Below are 14,065 nucleotides of genomic sequence, written 5' to 3' on the forward strand. Positions count from 1 at the left end.
AAACATAGAGAAAATTTTAAAGGATTAGAGAATGTTTGGTTGTAAGCTGTAGTACATTTTACCACGGTTTGCCAAACTTAAGGTTAGACAAGTTTAATCAATTTGGTAAGTGTTTGGTTGTAACCACAGTTAATAAGATTCCCTTCTAACTAATCCCTCTGTTTTAGGTTATAACATGTTTTCACTTTGATTAAAGTCAAAACTGTCATGGTTATAGATACTACATACCTAATAGTAGTTGACTAAATCTCGGCAGGACCCACCACATACCATGTCCTATACGGAAACAACCTACGGATATGGAGAGAGTTCCGGGTAAGAAAAGACAACCAAAGTTCTACATGGAAACGACAAGGACTACTCGGATTGTATCCATATTGGTTTCCCTAGTTCTACTTGGACAAGGGGACACCTATGGGTATAAATACAAGCCCCCTTAGGAGGACAGAGGGGGAACGACCATGAGAGGAGACCATGGTAAGACACCCATGACAATCAACATACACCCACCAGAGGCCACAACATACAAGCCAACATACGCCAAGACACGCCACCGGATATCGACTTCAGGGATAGGCATGGCTATTCCCATACAGTGTCTCCGGATACCGTCAGGAGATACGAAAGCATTATCTCTGATCTCGCCAGGCACGGATCCGAGGAGGAAGACTACCCTGTTGTCGACTACGAGTCAGACCTTCAGACCAACATGTTGATAACAGTTAGATAGGCTGCCCACATATTGTACTGGTGTGATTATGGTGAATAAGAGCAATACCGGCTTCGGCCAACAGGATGTAGGGTTATTACCTGACTACTCAGGGGCCCGAACCTGTATAAAAATCCCTGTCTCCATCTCTTTTACCTCAGTCTCGCGTATATCCTAGCACCAATGATCCCCATACTGTCCAAATACTGTAGTCGAGACATCAAACGTCGACAAAAACTAATATAAGTTTGATAAATTCTATAGAAAAAGGTAGTAATATTTTTAAACCAAGACAAATATATTATGAAAATTTATTCAATTATAGATTTAATGAGACTGTGCTGGTGTTGTAAATATTACAACTTTTTTCTACAAATTGGTCGAACTTATAGTAATTTGACTTTGACCAAAGTCAAAACGTCTTATAACCTGAAACGGAGGGAGCAAGTCTCATGTGTTAATAACTTAAAAAATATGGCAATATTCCCTTAGACTTAGGGCATCCACAATATAGTGCAAAACTAGTTCACAACTAATACAATATTTTATTCAGTCACCTAACAACATTGTGGAACTAGTGCATAGCAAGAAAATAACAAAATTCATTCATAAGCATATGGGCTTCTCATATTTAATAAAATATATTATTTCTCTACTTTCTCTCGTCCTAATACTATTTGCTATTTATAAACATTGTGAATGTTATAATAGTTAAAACCCACATATATGGGTCCCATGTATATAGACTATTTTTGTTATATACATTATTATTATTGTTGCCCTTAGTAAGTTATGGCTAAGAATTTATTCACCTCACCTTAAACAAAGTGTAACAACTTTTGTTGGCAAGTGATGATAAAGTGTTCAACCCCTAAAATCCATTGAAAAATTTCCCTATATGATCTTTTGGAACATAGAAATGGCTTCTCCAAAATCCTTTAAAATTCCTCTCGCTCATTTTGTAGGAATTTTGACAGAAAACTAACATGAGACTAGACCTCATGTTTTCTCATCCTTGTAACTTAAAGCTTCTTGATTTTCCTATGGTGCTACAAAACAATACTTTTTACAAAATCCTAAAAATTTATAAATTTATTTTCTATAATATTTGTTATAGCATGACATCCTATTCCTACATTTTTTCTATTCCCGTCTCTTCAGAATCTTGTGTTCCAAAGGAGCCCTCAAACTCAGAAACATTCGAAAAGGAAAATCCGGAGCTAATCTCTTAAGAGATTAAAAAAAAAAATCCTTCAGAGTAGCTCCTAAGTAAGCGCATTACCATCAGTTATTGGAATGCTAAATAAGCACTGTTCAATGTCTTACTACATTGTCAGTAATTTGAAACAGACCTTCTCAATGTCTTACAAATTAGATGCCTGTTATCACTAATGTGATGTCTATGTTCCTAATCTTCAATCAGAAACCGTGGCTGGCCATCACTTGAACCCAAAAGTCCTCGGATAATTGTCTACCTAGCATCACTAAGCTGACCTATCATCCAAACAAAATCTGAGCAACTAAAACAGAACCATAAATCCTAATCAAACTGTCAGTAACATCAAGTTCTTGCACAGTTGAGTTGAGACTTGGAGAGCTCTTCAGAGCCCCAGCAGTATGTAGTAGACCAATGTGATGGGGAGAGCAATCAGCATCCCGAATATCACGCTGCAGAACAAGAGTTCATGGTCATGTCAGATACAATGATAGTGTTATAGAATCATGGTTAATGGTAGTGTTATGGACTCTACCTTTGTGGATGATAAATCATGAGTAAAAATGGCTTTCTTAGTCTAAAACAATATGATTAGGAATCATCAAAAGCTGCAAGATGCGCCCCTTTTCAGAAAATTCAGTGCATGGCGTTTGTGATACAATGGAAAAGGGAACCGGGAAACAGGGCGAGAGATTTCAGGGTATAAAAGAAAAGAAACCTCAAAATGGGGACATTTCTCCAATACTGAAAAAAATGGTGGTAAAGAGATCATACGCTGTGCTCAGAATGTTAGGATGAACATTGTACTCCTTGGCAAACACAAAGGGCACGATTCCTTGAGGAAGAGCGGCCTGAGAATTCCATGACAATTATTGAGTTACGATTAGATTCTTTTGCAGTCAAGGATGCATTTTGGTGAAGAAGCCTGAACTTGCAGCTTACCTGAACAATGGCAATGTGCAGAAGCACCCCGCGAAGTCCGACGGCGATGGAGGCGGCAGCCATGACGGCTGGACCCACGAGGAACCTGACGGCCATGGCATACGAAGCAAGGGAGTTCCCACAGGCAATGATCCGTGGCTGCAATGCCATGAACAATCCTGCAAAACCAAAACACAATTCAGTTATTTGCAGTCCTACATGTAAAATTACAGCAATGTATCATATGTATCAGATATGCACAAACAAACCTAGGCTGAACATGGCCATTCCAAGCCCTGCATCTGACAGGATCGAAATCGACCGGGCGATGATGGCTGGCATCTCAATCCCCCACCTGAATTACATCACATTGTTCACAAGATTAACAACACATGCAACAAACAGAGATGACTAATGATGAACATGTCAATGTGAAAATTGTGAGTAAAATGTTTGCTTAATTGACCTGTAGGAGACGAGGGACCAGATGACACCGAGGAGGCTGGAGTAAGTGTTGGGGTTCCTGATCAGCTTCCTCCAGACCATGATCAGGATGAGCCTCGTCATCACGCTCGCCGGTGGCATCGCCGCCGCCCTCCCCTCGCCGTCGTCCTTTGGCCGGAGCTGCGCCGTCGAGTTGGACCCCAGCTTCGACAGTGTCGGCCCGTCCTTCTCATTCTTGTTCCCGAAGCTGTACTCGTCATAGGCCTGAGCTCCTGTGCATCCATCAAAGAACATTTTCGTTTGTCAAATCAGTAGTTTACTGTTAAGATTTTGTCTTAACAGTACAATTCAACTCTGCATATCCATCTAGGAGTACTTAACAGTCAATGTCACTGTTAAGATCAGAAAAGCTTACATGAATTAACAATTCAAGAAGGTAAGTATGTGAAAAAGAACCACTTCAAGAATGTGGTACTAAATCAGTATACGCAGTTGAGTTCTCCAAACAATAAGCAGACCAGTGTGATCTGGACCGTTGATTCTACTGATCGGATGGTCAAGAGCACAAGACAAGAGTGATTAATTGTGCAGAAGCAAACAACAGTGTAATACACGCGGGGAAACAAAAAGGGAAGTCAAAGTGCACGAAAAGATGATAAAAAAGGTGTCGTCACCTTTGGCGTCGCCGTGGTCGGCGCCACCACCGCCGAAGACGTGCACGGCGCCAGCTGCGGCAGCGGCGGCGCGCTCCGGCACCGGCGAGGCGCTGGAGCTCCACACGAACATGTGCAGGTCCTTCCTCTTCCCCACCACCGGCTGCGGCGACTGGCCGCCCTTCTCCTCGTCGCCCTGCTTGCCGTTGCTGCTGACGATGTTGAAGAACTCGGCGTGGTTGAAGCTGGAGCCACGCGGCGTCGGGTTCCGCGACGACTGCAGCGAGTAAATCTCGACGCCGGAGAGGTTGGAGACGCGCGGCTGCATGGACTGCGAGTGTGACTGCGTCCCATGCGAGCACGCCGCCTCGGAGCGCGAGCTCGTCGACTTGCGCACGGTGACCCGCATCCTGCCATCCTCGCCAACCTCCGCCTCCGCCTGCAGCTCACCGCCGCCACCACCACCGCCTCCTCCTCCTCCGGCGAGCGAGACGACGTCCGAATCCACCCGGAAGGAGACGATGGAGGCGGCGGTGTCCGGGAACTGCTCCATGACAAGAAGCCGCGCGCCACGGTACTCGAAGAGGAAGAGCATGAGCGTGTACCAGATGATGCACTGGAGCACGACGATCTGCACCATGAGGCTGCCGGAGTCGACGGCGGCGGCGGCGGCGGCGTACATCCCCTTGAGCAGAGGGATGCCCATGACGAGGGTGTTTGGGAGGGTGGAGAGGGAGAAGAGGGTGATGAGCCAGTCGAGGGATCCGCGGGCGGAGAGGCGGCACCAGAGGGCGAGGAGGGCGAGGACGATGAGCTTCTGGAGCGTGTCGGCGGCGAGGAAGCGGAGGTTCATGGCGAAGGGGTTGTTGGTGGAGATGAAGTGGAAGGAGAGGAGCGGGACGGCGAAGAGCGCGACGAAGCGGTTGATGCCGGAGCACTGGTCCGGGGAGAAGATGCGCCACCACCGGACGGAGGCGTACGCCAGCGTCATCGCCACGTACAGCGGCACCACCGCCGTCAGGACGTGGTACAGGTCCACCGCCGTGATCATGGCTGCCAATGCAAGAGGCTTCTTCTTGGTAGAGGCACACGAACTCAACAAGGAGGAGGAGGAGGAGATAGAGGTGAGCTGCAATGGAGAAGCGAGCACAAGAGATGTTGAAGAGAGAGAGAGAGGGGGGGGGGGGGGGGGGGGGACACAGATGAGGCAAGGTGGTCAGGGGAGAGGCAATGCAGGGGGTGCAGCTTTGGGCAAAAGCAGCAGCAGCTCAGCTAGCAGCTAGCATGGCGAGCTGCAAGGTCACTGGGCAACGCTAGCAGCAGCAGCAGCTAGCATGGTGGCTCGTCTGGGTTGGGAGTACACCGTCGGTCCAAAAAATAATACTGTAATAATATACGGTCTAACTGACTTACGTTATGACTGAATTTGATCAACGATTACGGACTATAAGGCATATAAACAAATTATTATTTGATTAATCTATAATTACATGTCTCTAATTGTATATGAGTTATAGTATAGGGTCATATACAAGTTTTACAAAATCCTACGGTTATAATGACATCACATGCTTACAAAATCCTACGGTTATAGTGACATCACATGCGGTAACCTTTTCAGTTTTTGAAACCAATGTATATTTCGTGGTAACCATTAAATCATAGGGTGATAGTGACCTCACCTCAAGGTTTTAGGCCCTGTTTAAATCCCACCCTAAAATTTTTCACCTTGTCAACGTTTGAATACCTGCATGAAGTATTAAATATAGACTAAAAAAATAACTAATTGCATAGATTGCGACTAATTTACGAGACGAATCTTTTAAGCATAATTGCTCCATGATTTGATAATGTGGTGCTAAAGTAAACATTTGTTAATGACGGATTAATTAGGCTTAATAAATTCGTCTCGCGGTTTACTGACGGATTCTATAATTAGTTTTTTATTAGTGTCCGAATATCTCATGCGACACCCTATATAATACCTGATGTGACGCGCCAAAACTTTACACCCCTACATCTAAACACCCCCCTTAAGGCCTATTTATTTCGCGAAAAGAAAATTTTTGGGTGTCACATCGGATGTTTAACCAGATGTTAGAAGGGGTTTTCGGACACGAATGAAAAGACTAATTTCATAACTCGCCTGAAAACCGCGAGACGAATCTTGAGCCTAATTAATCCGTCATTAGCACATGTGGGTTACTGTAGCACTTATAGCTAATCATGGACTAATTAGACTCAAAAGATTCTTCTCGCGATTTCCCCTAACAGTGCAATTAGTTTTTTAATCTATATTTAATATTTTATTCATGTGTTACAGAGATTTGATGTGATGTTTTTTAGAAAAAAATTGGGAACCAAACCAGGCCTTAGTAATAAACCTGGTAAATACGTATAGCGTGGCTATGCTGGTTCAGGTTTACGGCCAGAATTTGATTTATTTATTTATTTTAACGAAGAGAGTATAGTGAAGTATAGTACAGCAGTAGCTGAGAGGTGGGCATATTTAGACCGAACCTAAAAAATGATGACCGACAAATTCGGTTATCTGTTCGGTCCTAGCCTTCCAAAGACTAAATTTATTTCGGTCATTTCTTATTGGCTCGATTAACTGAATTAACCGAAATGACCGAAATTTTGGCTCCATGAACCTAGGAAACCCAATAAGCCCACTAAAATAAACCCTAGAAGTGATACAACCCTACCCTGCCGCTCGGCCTCTGCCTAACCGCCTCCACCGTGCCGCCTTCGCCTCTAGCCTCCACCGCGAGGCCGCTGCTTCCGTCCTCCACCGCGCCGCCGCCGCCTCCGCCCTCCACCGCGCGGCCGCCGCCTCCGCCTCCGCCCTCCACTACGCGGCCGCTGCTTTCCCCTTCCCCCGAGCCGCAGCCGCCACCTCCGCCCTCCACCGCGCCGGCGAGTGGCGACGCCTCAGTCAAATTTTTTCACTCTAAACTTACTCCTAAGAAATTTTGGTCAGAGACTGAATTTACCGGTTCTAAGATTTTTTTTGGATGAAATTCAGTCCTGAGTTTTCGAAGACCGAACTGACCCGAAAAACCGAACACCCGGACCGAATTTTTAGGTCAGTACGAACGCCCGCCCCTAGCCGAGTAGTAGGAGCATGCAGTAGTGAGCAATGCTGCAGCGCGTAAAAGCAGGGAAAGAAAAGGACTAGGAGTAGAGTAGTACACTGAGTTACTGCGGCTGGTTGGCGTAATGGCGGACAAGAAAGACGGGGCCGGCGGGAGCATGCCTATGCGTTGGGAGGCGCGACCGGCTGAGCAGCTGCGCTGAGGTTGAAGAAGAAATTGTCCCTAGCTGCTACTGTAGTTGTAGTAGCTGCGTGCGACTCATCATGTGTTGGAGAATCCTATAAAGATCCAAAACTTTATGCAGTGGAGTAGTGTTGGACTTTCTGGCTTGCTACCTCTGCCTGGGGCACACTTGCTGTTACACACTGTGCATTCTCACGTCCATGCTGGTTCACGGTACACCACTGTGCATACTCCAGTGTATCGTTGTTACAAATGTGACATTTGCTAGAATGGCGACGGCCAGTCCAGTCTCTAGTAGTAGTAGTACAGCACAACATTGCTCTACGCCAACTCTGCATTGCGCAGCAGCACATGTGCAGAGTTTGTGCTGCTGCTGTGGTGCGTTGCAGCTCATTGCGTCACTCTCGCTCAGCGACCTCTCCAGTCATGCAGCATCGCGTTGCGTGCTGCCTTCCTCCGTGTCTCAGTACGGTACGCGGTCGGCGGAACGAACAGAAAACGTATACTCCCCCTACATGTAGGTACGTGTACTGTACTCCACTGGAAGATGATGATCGTGTGCAACGTGTAACGTGCATGACGATGACGACGCATGGCAGAGTATCTACAACATGATTTGATTCCCAACTCTACGTCCTCATTCTCGGGTCCAAGCTTGACCTGCGTACAGGCATCTCTACCTGCTACTGTAGCTGAGAGTACAATCCCCCATAACCCATTTTTATTTTGCTTTCTTGCAAACCACCTTTATTAGATCAATCTAATCCCTCAATGCGGCAAAAAAGCAAAGGATCAACATGATACTAATACACCACACGCAAATTTCAGACATCTGCAAACCAATTCCATAACGTATCAAAAACAAAACATATGCCTCTCTAATACATGCAAACCATTGATATTCCTTCTACAGTGTAAAAAAAATACTGTAAAAATGAAGTACTACTACGACTAGTGTAACGAGAAAAAAAAGATTTATTTTACCCATCCCACATTCCAATACGTTCGCTCGCCTTTTCTTGTGAGACGGGGAGATGGGTTACGTCAGGGTCTTTGACCTGGAACAGCTGTCTGTCTCTTGTGCCACCAGAGTTCATATCCTGTGATCAAACGCATTGGAGCCCAACCCTTCACACCTTTCCTAGCCTGCTCTCTCCCTCCATGTCTGTCAAAGCTGCGTTGCCATTTGTACTCATCATGAATGGATCCTTGGGTCATCAGGGAATACTGAACAGTAAAAAGTGGCTCACTACTTGTTCATAATGTAAGCGTTTCCCCGGTATTGAGTTAATCTTTCTGCATCTTGGCTGGCCTCTCCTTATGCGATCCTGTATGGTACAAAAGTAGGAGAAACTAGCAGGCCTCAAATCTATTCTCGTACCCAACTTTGCAATTGGAAATATTGCTAGCTAATTGAATTTGTGTTGCTCAAACTACTTCCATGTTTGAATGAACAATGAAATGTTTTGGATGAGGAAGTAGGAGCATTATCCATGTCAGGTCAGAATATTTATACTAAAAGCTAGAAGGAATGTATCTTAAAAAACATAAGGACATTTACCTGCATATCTCCTTTTCTTGTTAGCTCTTCTTCTTTTGCGCTCAGCTTGTGTAAGTTCTGCTTCTTCTTTAACATCACCTTTTCCTTCAAAAATTTCTTCAGGAGCAAGCATTGCAGCATCTGAAACAGCTACAGGTGCAATCTGCAAAAAGAGAGAGAAATCATGACATGAAATGCTCAACCGTATAAACATCATGGAGAAATGAAGGATTTTATTTACCTCCTCCATTGCTAGAGCTGGTACATTTGCTTGTATAGACATATCTTCAATGACCTGAAAAGTGAATAAATTACCTTGTTAGTTAACTTCGCTGAAAGAAATTACAAATGTAAGTAAAATATCTTGTCACTATTCCATACCGGCTTTGGAGCAAAGTGGAAATGAGATAGCGCATCCAACTTCAAGCATATTCTCTTAAATAAAGTATTTGCCTAAGTGGAAACAAAAGTTAGGTCAATGCAGCAAGCCTCCAATATCATCACAGGGGAAAAAAATATGCATAAAGCACCAATGAAATGGTGGGAACAAATTTATAAAGACCACCAAGTTGATAATGGTACCTCAAAAAATTACAGTTTTAAAAATCACCGAGTATGATGGTATGACCCATTTGCATGCTTATTGCTACATAGTTAGTACTAAGTTAACAACATTGTGATCACAAGTAATCACTTCTCTATTTTTCAAAAGAAAACGATGTCTGCTTCTACCATAAAAAAAACAAACTTTAATCAATTGCATGCTCATGAGGTACAGCATTATCAATTCCTTTCAAAAGATCTTTCTCAAAGACATTACAAGTATCTTTGCCACCATCACCACACAGAGAAGAAAATATTGAATAAAGTAGCAACACTAGCAATCAAGACAAGCATTGATACAAGATTTCTTTTTTTTTTTTTACGTGTGTGTGTGTGGGGGGGGGGGGGGGGGGGGAGGTCATAATAGAATGACTTGTATTCAATGAGAAGAACTCAAGATTTCCTCTTTGACATGTAGGATTTCTTCTTTTTGCAGCTTGCTTTTAACTAAAAAACAAATGACATGCAATCACACAGCAATTAAACAAAAGAAAAAAAATATGTCCTTAACATAGAAACAGTACAACCTTAGTCCCATGAAAGCCAATAGTCATATTATAATAGAAAGCGATTAAACTCACCTCGTTCTTAAGTTCATCTGAAATAGAAAGTGGTGCAGATGCAAGGCCAGCCTTTTGCGCATAATCGTCCTGTACAAACACAAACACCAGCCCTCAATAAATCATCATTAAACTGATCTTAAGTAGCAACTTCTTTGAATATATAAAAAAAAAGCTGTATTCTGATAGTGCAAACCTCATATAGTTCAGCAAGACCCTTCTTGCTCTTACTTTCATCCTGTTGAAATAATATTGATAACGGTAAGACAACAATTACATGATTAGTTATTGTTATCATCAATGAGTTGTGTTCTTGGACAAGACTAAAAGTATACCAGATCCTTTTGTTCCTTTGGGGATTTAAATTGCAAGGGAGAAGGCTTTTCAACATCGTCAAAATGACCCTACAGGGAATCAACAAGTAAAGCTCCCTCAGTATAAGTAGCACAAGGCCACAAATACAAAAATATATGTCCAGAATAAATTATTCTCCAGCACTGTAACAAAGTTAACCAAGTTGCAAAACTGCCCATTATGCCATGTCCAAAAAGGAAACAACACACATACCTCTATTATTCTTTTCTTTATCATCTCTTCAAGAGAAGCAGTGACTTCCTCAGTGATTACTGGGGCAGGTCTTACATTGTGCTCAAAATCAAGGTCCACTTCTAGAGCACTGTTTTTGGGTCTGCTGGAAGCATTAACCTACAAGAAAATTTCAAGTGGTTTCTTTACTATGAACTGATGATTTAATACCAGAACAGTTTCAACGTTAAAAATCTGTTTTGTTCTAGAAACTAATGAATGGATAAACATATTATATATTACCTCTCCCTGCATGGTCCACGTACTAGGTTCAAGATTAGCTTTCTCCATTTCCTCTATTTTAGCATGCATCTTCAAGCGCGCCTTCTCGTGAGTTGACAAACCCTGTTCATCCTGCAGAATTGGAAGAATATGCTGATAATATACATGTGCCTAACTTGTTTATATTGAAGTGAGTAAGTCTAGTACTTGACTAACATTTCCATCATCATTTTTGTCATCAACTTCTGGTTCATCTGGTTCATCCTTGAATTGAACTTTCTTGGAGCCACCTTTCTTCCTTACTTTTTGGTCATCCGCTTCCTCAAAAAAATCCTTATACCTGGAAAAATCATCTTTGCTGGTCAAAGCATAATACTATAAATGAACAAATATTAAATACAACCGAAGTCTGGGCATAACGATTAAGCTTTGCTGAGTCAATACAACATATGGAAACTTCTGTAAAGGCTCCACTGGACAAATACAAGGCAGGAAAGAATGATGTAATGCATTTATGTGCATGGTGATATCTTGGAATTGTCTAATCAGATCTCTTATCCTTCCAGGGACATTTGCAGTGGCTAAGAAGTAGACAGAACTTACAGCTCAGTTTTGCCTAGGTTATATGCTAAAAAGCTGTGTTTTTTAGGGTGATATTGTGCCTCAACCTTTTTGTACATGACATATAAACTTGTAGGTATCCTTTGCTATTATCCTATGAGTTATGTGAACATGGCAGTTTTTTTCACAGCATTCTATTCCCACATTGCCACACATGTGGTTATACCTATATTTTAATGTTCAACAAACTTCTTCTTTGCCTTATGCTTAATCTAATTGTTTTTTCATAAATCCAATTTCTTGTGCTATCATCATTTTTTTAACAATTTACGTGAAAATGTAATATGTTTGTCTTACATACTTAATGTTTTCTAATTTAATTGAGTCCATTCCATGCCATTATTTGGAGCCAATTGTTTTCCTACTCCATTTGCCTTTGTATGCCCTTCTCTGAGCTATCGGTCTCATGAAAAGCCAGCCATCATCTAATATATTGTATGGCAGTTAACTTGAACAGGTCAAATTATGCGTCGAGCATGAAAATGATAAAATAGGAAAAGATTGTGAAGAATTATTCAAGTGATTCTACAATTCAAATTTATAAATGACTACATTTCCATTTCTACGAATATCATACCGATCTTCACAAAAGCAATTCAAATGTAGTTAAAACCATCCAATATCCCAGTATTTAATCACTTAAAGATAAAAACACTGTGCGGAAACCCGAACTGTTTCGCATTCTGTGATTCTGTCAATCATGATATGAGCATTTTCAGAAAATAGCATAAAGGCTTACATTATATCTCCAACTGCACCCTCTTCTTCTTCATCATCATCGAAGTCTTCCAACTACATTAATAAAAAACAATACTTAAGAATCACATTTAGCAAGCATGCATCTTGCATTAAACCGTACCCAATGCTAGCTCCCAATATAAGCCTATTAGCTCAAGTAGGAAACTGTTTTAAAACTTAATCCATATGCTCAATTTCCTGAGGTAATGCAAATACTTTCTCTTTGCGACTACAGAAATTCCGGTGTCTACTCCTGAGATACTTCTAGATCAGTGGTTCTATATATCAATCTTCTTTACGAGAGCTAATACTGGTCTCTAAGAATTTAACAAGGGATGTGATTACGAAATGCTTACATCCAAGTGTTCATCGTCATCTTCTTCATCCTCATTGTCCTCATCCTCATCAAGATCCTCCTCGTCCTCCTCATCACTATCTTCTTCCATCCAGTTCTCTGTTTTCTTCTTCTTCTTCCCTTGCTTGGCACCCCCACCATATTCCGCCTCCTCCCCCTTTACCATGAACTTATCGAGATCCTTTATCTTGAAGAACTCGTCCTCCACTTGATTCCCTGCTTTACCCTCCAATCCTTCTTTGCCTTCTTCTTCTTCTTCCTCTTCCTCCTCCTCTGATTCCTCTTCATCATCTACATCGTCCAACTCCTCCAATTCTTCGTCACCTTCACCATCCTCCTCGTCCTCCTCCTCTGACTTCTCTTCGGCATCAGCGGACTTCGATTCCGTACGAGGCGGCGGCTGGGACGGGGGTTGCTTCTCGAGGCGGCGGAGCTGGCGGCGCAGGTGGGGGATGAGGGGGCGGGAGAGCAGCTCAATCTGGGACCAAATCTGCTCGGCGTCGAAGGCGGGGCCTGCGAGGAGGTTGGATAGCGGGGGCGGCTGCGCGGGGGAGAAGGGGACGAGCGAGGCGTAGAGGTGCTTGGAGGCCTCACGGGCGGCGGCGGCGAGGTCGGCGGAGGGGGAGAGGTAGAGGGCCGGGTCGGCGTCCCGCAGCCGCCGCAGCGCCGCCTCGCCCTTCTCCGCGTCGAGCGGCTCGTCCAAATCCATCGCCATTGCTGGGTGGGAAGAATCGCTGGAGGTTGAGACGGCGGAGAGGGGATGGGGGAGGAGAGGAGGCGGGAGGCGGGAGGCGGAGCAGAGAAAGAGGGGCTAGCTAGGGTTTAACGCTTCACTGAAAGGAGGAACATGATTTGTGCTTCTCTTTTAAATTCATAATTATCTTGAAATTTTGATTCAAACCATCGTAATTATAATTCATTGCAGTTCACTTGAAGTTATATTTTGGGATAAATTCTAGTTACTAAAATTATTATATTTTGAGATGAGGGAATATATATTTTTAGCTACGGCATATAAAATATAGTTTGACTCTTGCACAAGTTGATAGGTTAAATTTGCTAAAGTACAAGATGAAACGACTTGATCACACTCAGTAGTTGTTTGGAAAATTTAAAATATGAGAGTTGAAGGAGTACGTTCATTGTGCAAGTGCAGTGGCGGAGTTAGAAAATTTATAAAGCCTGGACAAGGCTAACTAAAACGATAAAATCGCTACTCTCAATTGAAGACGGAACAATTTTCTAACAAAAAAAACAGTTCAATATGTATGTAAAATTTAACCATAGTAGAAAAGCAAGATGATTTTATTATAAAAATAGACGATTCATATGCATGCTAGTTGAGTAGGTCACGTCCTCCATTGCGAGACAGGCAAATCAACAACAGTGTATAGGCCCTAATTGTATGCTACAGTGCTGCGAGGCGATACAATGAAAAGTCAGCCTGCTCAACTTTGTCCGAAAGTCAGTGAATTGATGGATTTTAACATAAATAAATAACTCCATCTTGATGGGTCAGCACGCGCAGCCCGGGCAACTGCCCGTGCTGGCCGGGCGGTGAATCCGCCGCTGCCAGCAAGTGAATAATAAATCAGTAGTTGTTTCGAAAATTGAAAA

At 43.1% G+C, this 14,065-nt stretch overlaps 2 protein-coding genes across 3 annotated transcripts; both read right to left on the reverse strand.

Annotated features, from left to right (window-relative positions):
• Positions 1-1,561: 1,561 nt before the first annotated feature.
• Positions 1,562-5,116, reverse strand: LOC127753780 (probable auxin efflux carrier component 1b). The gene is made up of 6 exons (XM_052279205.1): positions 3,965-5,116; positions 3,313-3,562; positions 3,116-3,201; positions 2,868-3,025; positions 2,700-2,776; positions 1,562-2,377 (listed from the first exon to the last, which is right to left on the reverse strand). The coding sequence occupies exons 1-6, from the start codon at positions 4,992-4,994 to the stop codon at positions 2,311-2,313; spliced, it is 1,668 nt and encodes a 555-aa protein (XP_052135165.1). The 5' UTR covers positions 4,995-5,116; the 3' UTR covers positions 1,562-2,310.
• Positions 5,117-7,898: 2,782 nt separating this feature from the next.
• On the reverse strand, positions 7,899-13,269 carry LOC127755087 (M phase phosphoprotein 10-like). Of its 2 annotated transcripts, XM_052280726.1 has the most exons (13): positions 12,450-13,269; positions 12,095-12,147; positions 10,951-11,074; positions 10,756-10,866; positions 10,495-10,632; positions 10,263-10,331; positions 10,124-10,165; positions 9,949-10,017; positions 9,146-9,217; positions 9,006-9,059; positions 8,786-8,927; positions 8,478-8,552; positions 7,899-8,398 (listed from the first exon to the last, which is right to left on the reverse strand). In XM_052280726.1, the coding sequence occupies exons 1-12, from the start codon at positions 13,161-13,163 to the stop codon at positions 8,512-8,514; spliced, it is 1,629 nt and encodes a 542-aa protein (XP_052136686.1). In that variant the 5' UTR covers positions 13,164-13,269; the 3' UTR covers positions 7,899-8,398; positions 8,478-8,511. The 2 variants fall into 2 exon arrangements, with proteins under 2 accessions (XP_052136686.1, XP_052136685.1); XM_052280725.1 differs by having other exon boundaries at positions 7,903-8,552.
• Between the last annotated feature and the right edge of the window lie 796 nt (positions 13,270-14,065).

Source organism: Oryza glaberrima, chromosome 11 (assembly GCF_000147395.1).
Source record: "Oryza glaberrima chromosome 11, OglaRS2, whole genome shotgun sequence".
NCBI lineage: Eukaryota > Viridiplantae > Streptophyta > Magnoliopsida > Poales > Poaceae > Oryza > Oryza glaberrima.

Coding starts and splice junctions, on each gene's coding strand:
- LOC127753780 (XM_052279205.1), bottom strand. CDS start 4,994: ATGATCACGGCGGTGGACCTGTACCACGTCCTGACGGCGGTGGTGCCG. Junction 3,563..3,964: donor CGACCACGGCGACGCCAAAG/GTGACGACACCT, acceptor ATGGATGCACAG/GAGCTCAGGCCTATGACGAG. Junction 3,202..3,312: donor TGGTCCCTCGTCTCCTACAG/GTCAATTAAGCA, acceptor GATGTAATTCAG/GTGGGGGATTGAGATGCCAG.
- LOC127755087 (XM_052280726.1), bottom strand. CDS start 13,163: ATGGCGATGGATTTGGACGAGCCGCTCGACGCGGAGAAGGGCGAGGCG. Junction 10,633..10,755: donor CGTGGACCATGCAGGGAGAG/GTAATATATAAT, acceptor ATTTTCTTGTAG/GTTAATGCTTCCAGCAGACC. Junction 10,018..10,123: donor GTCTTGCTGAACTATATGAG/GTTTGCACTATC, acceptor GTGTTTGTACAG/GACGATTATGCGCAAAAGGC.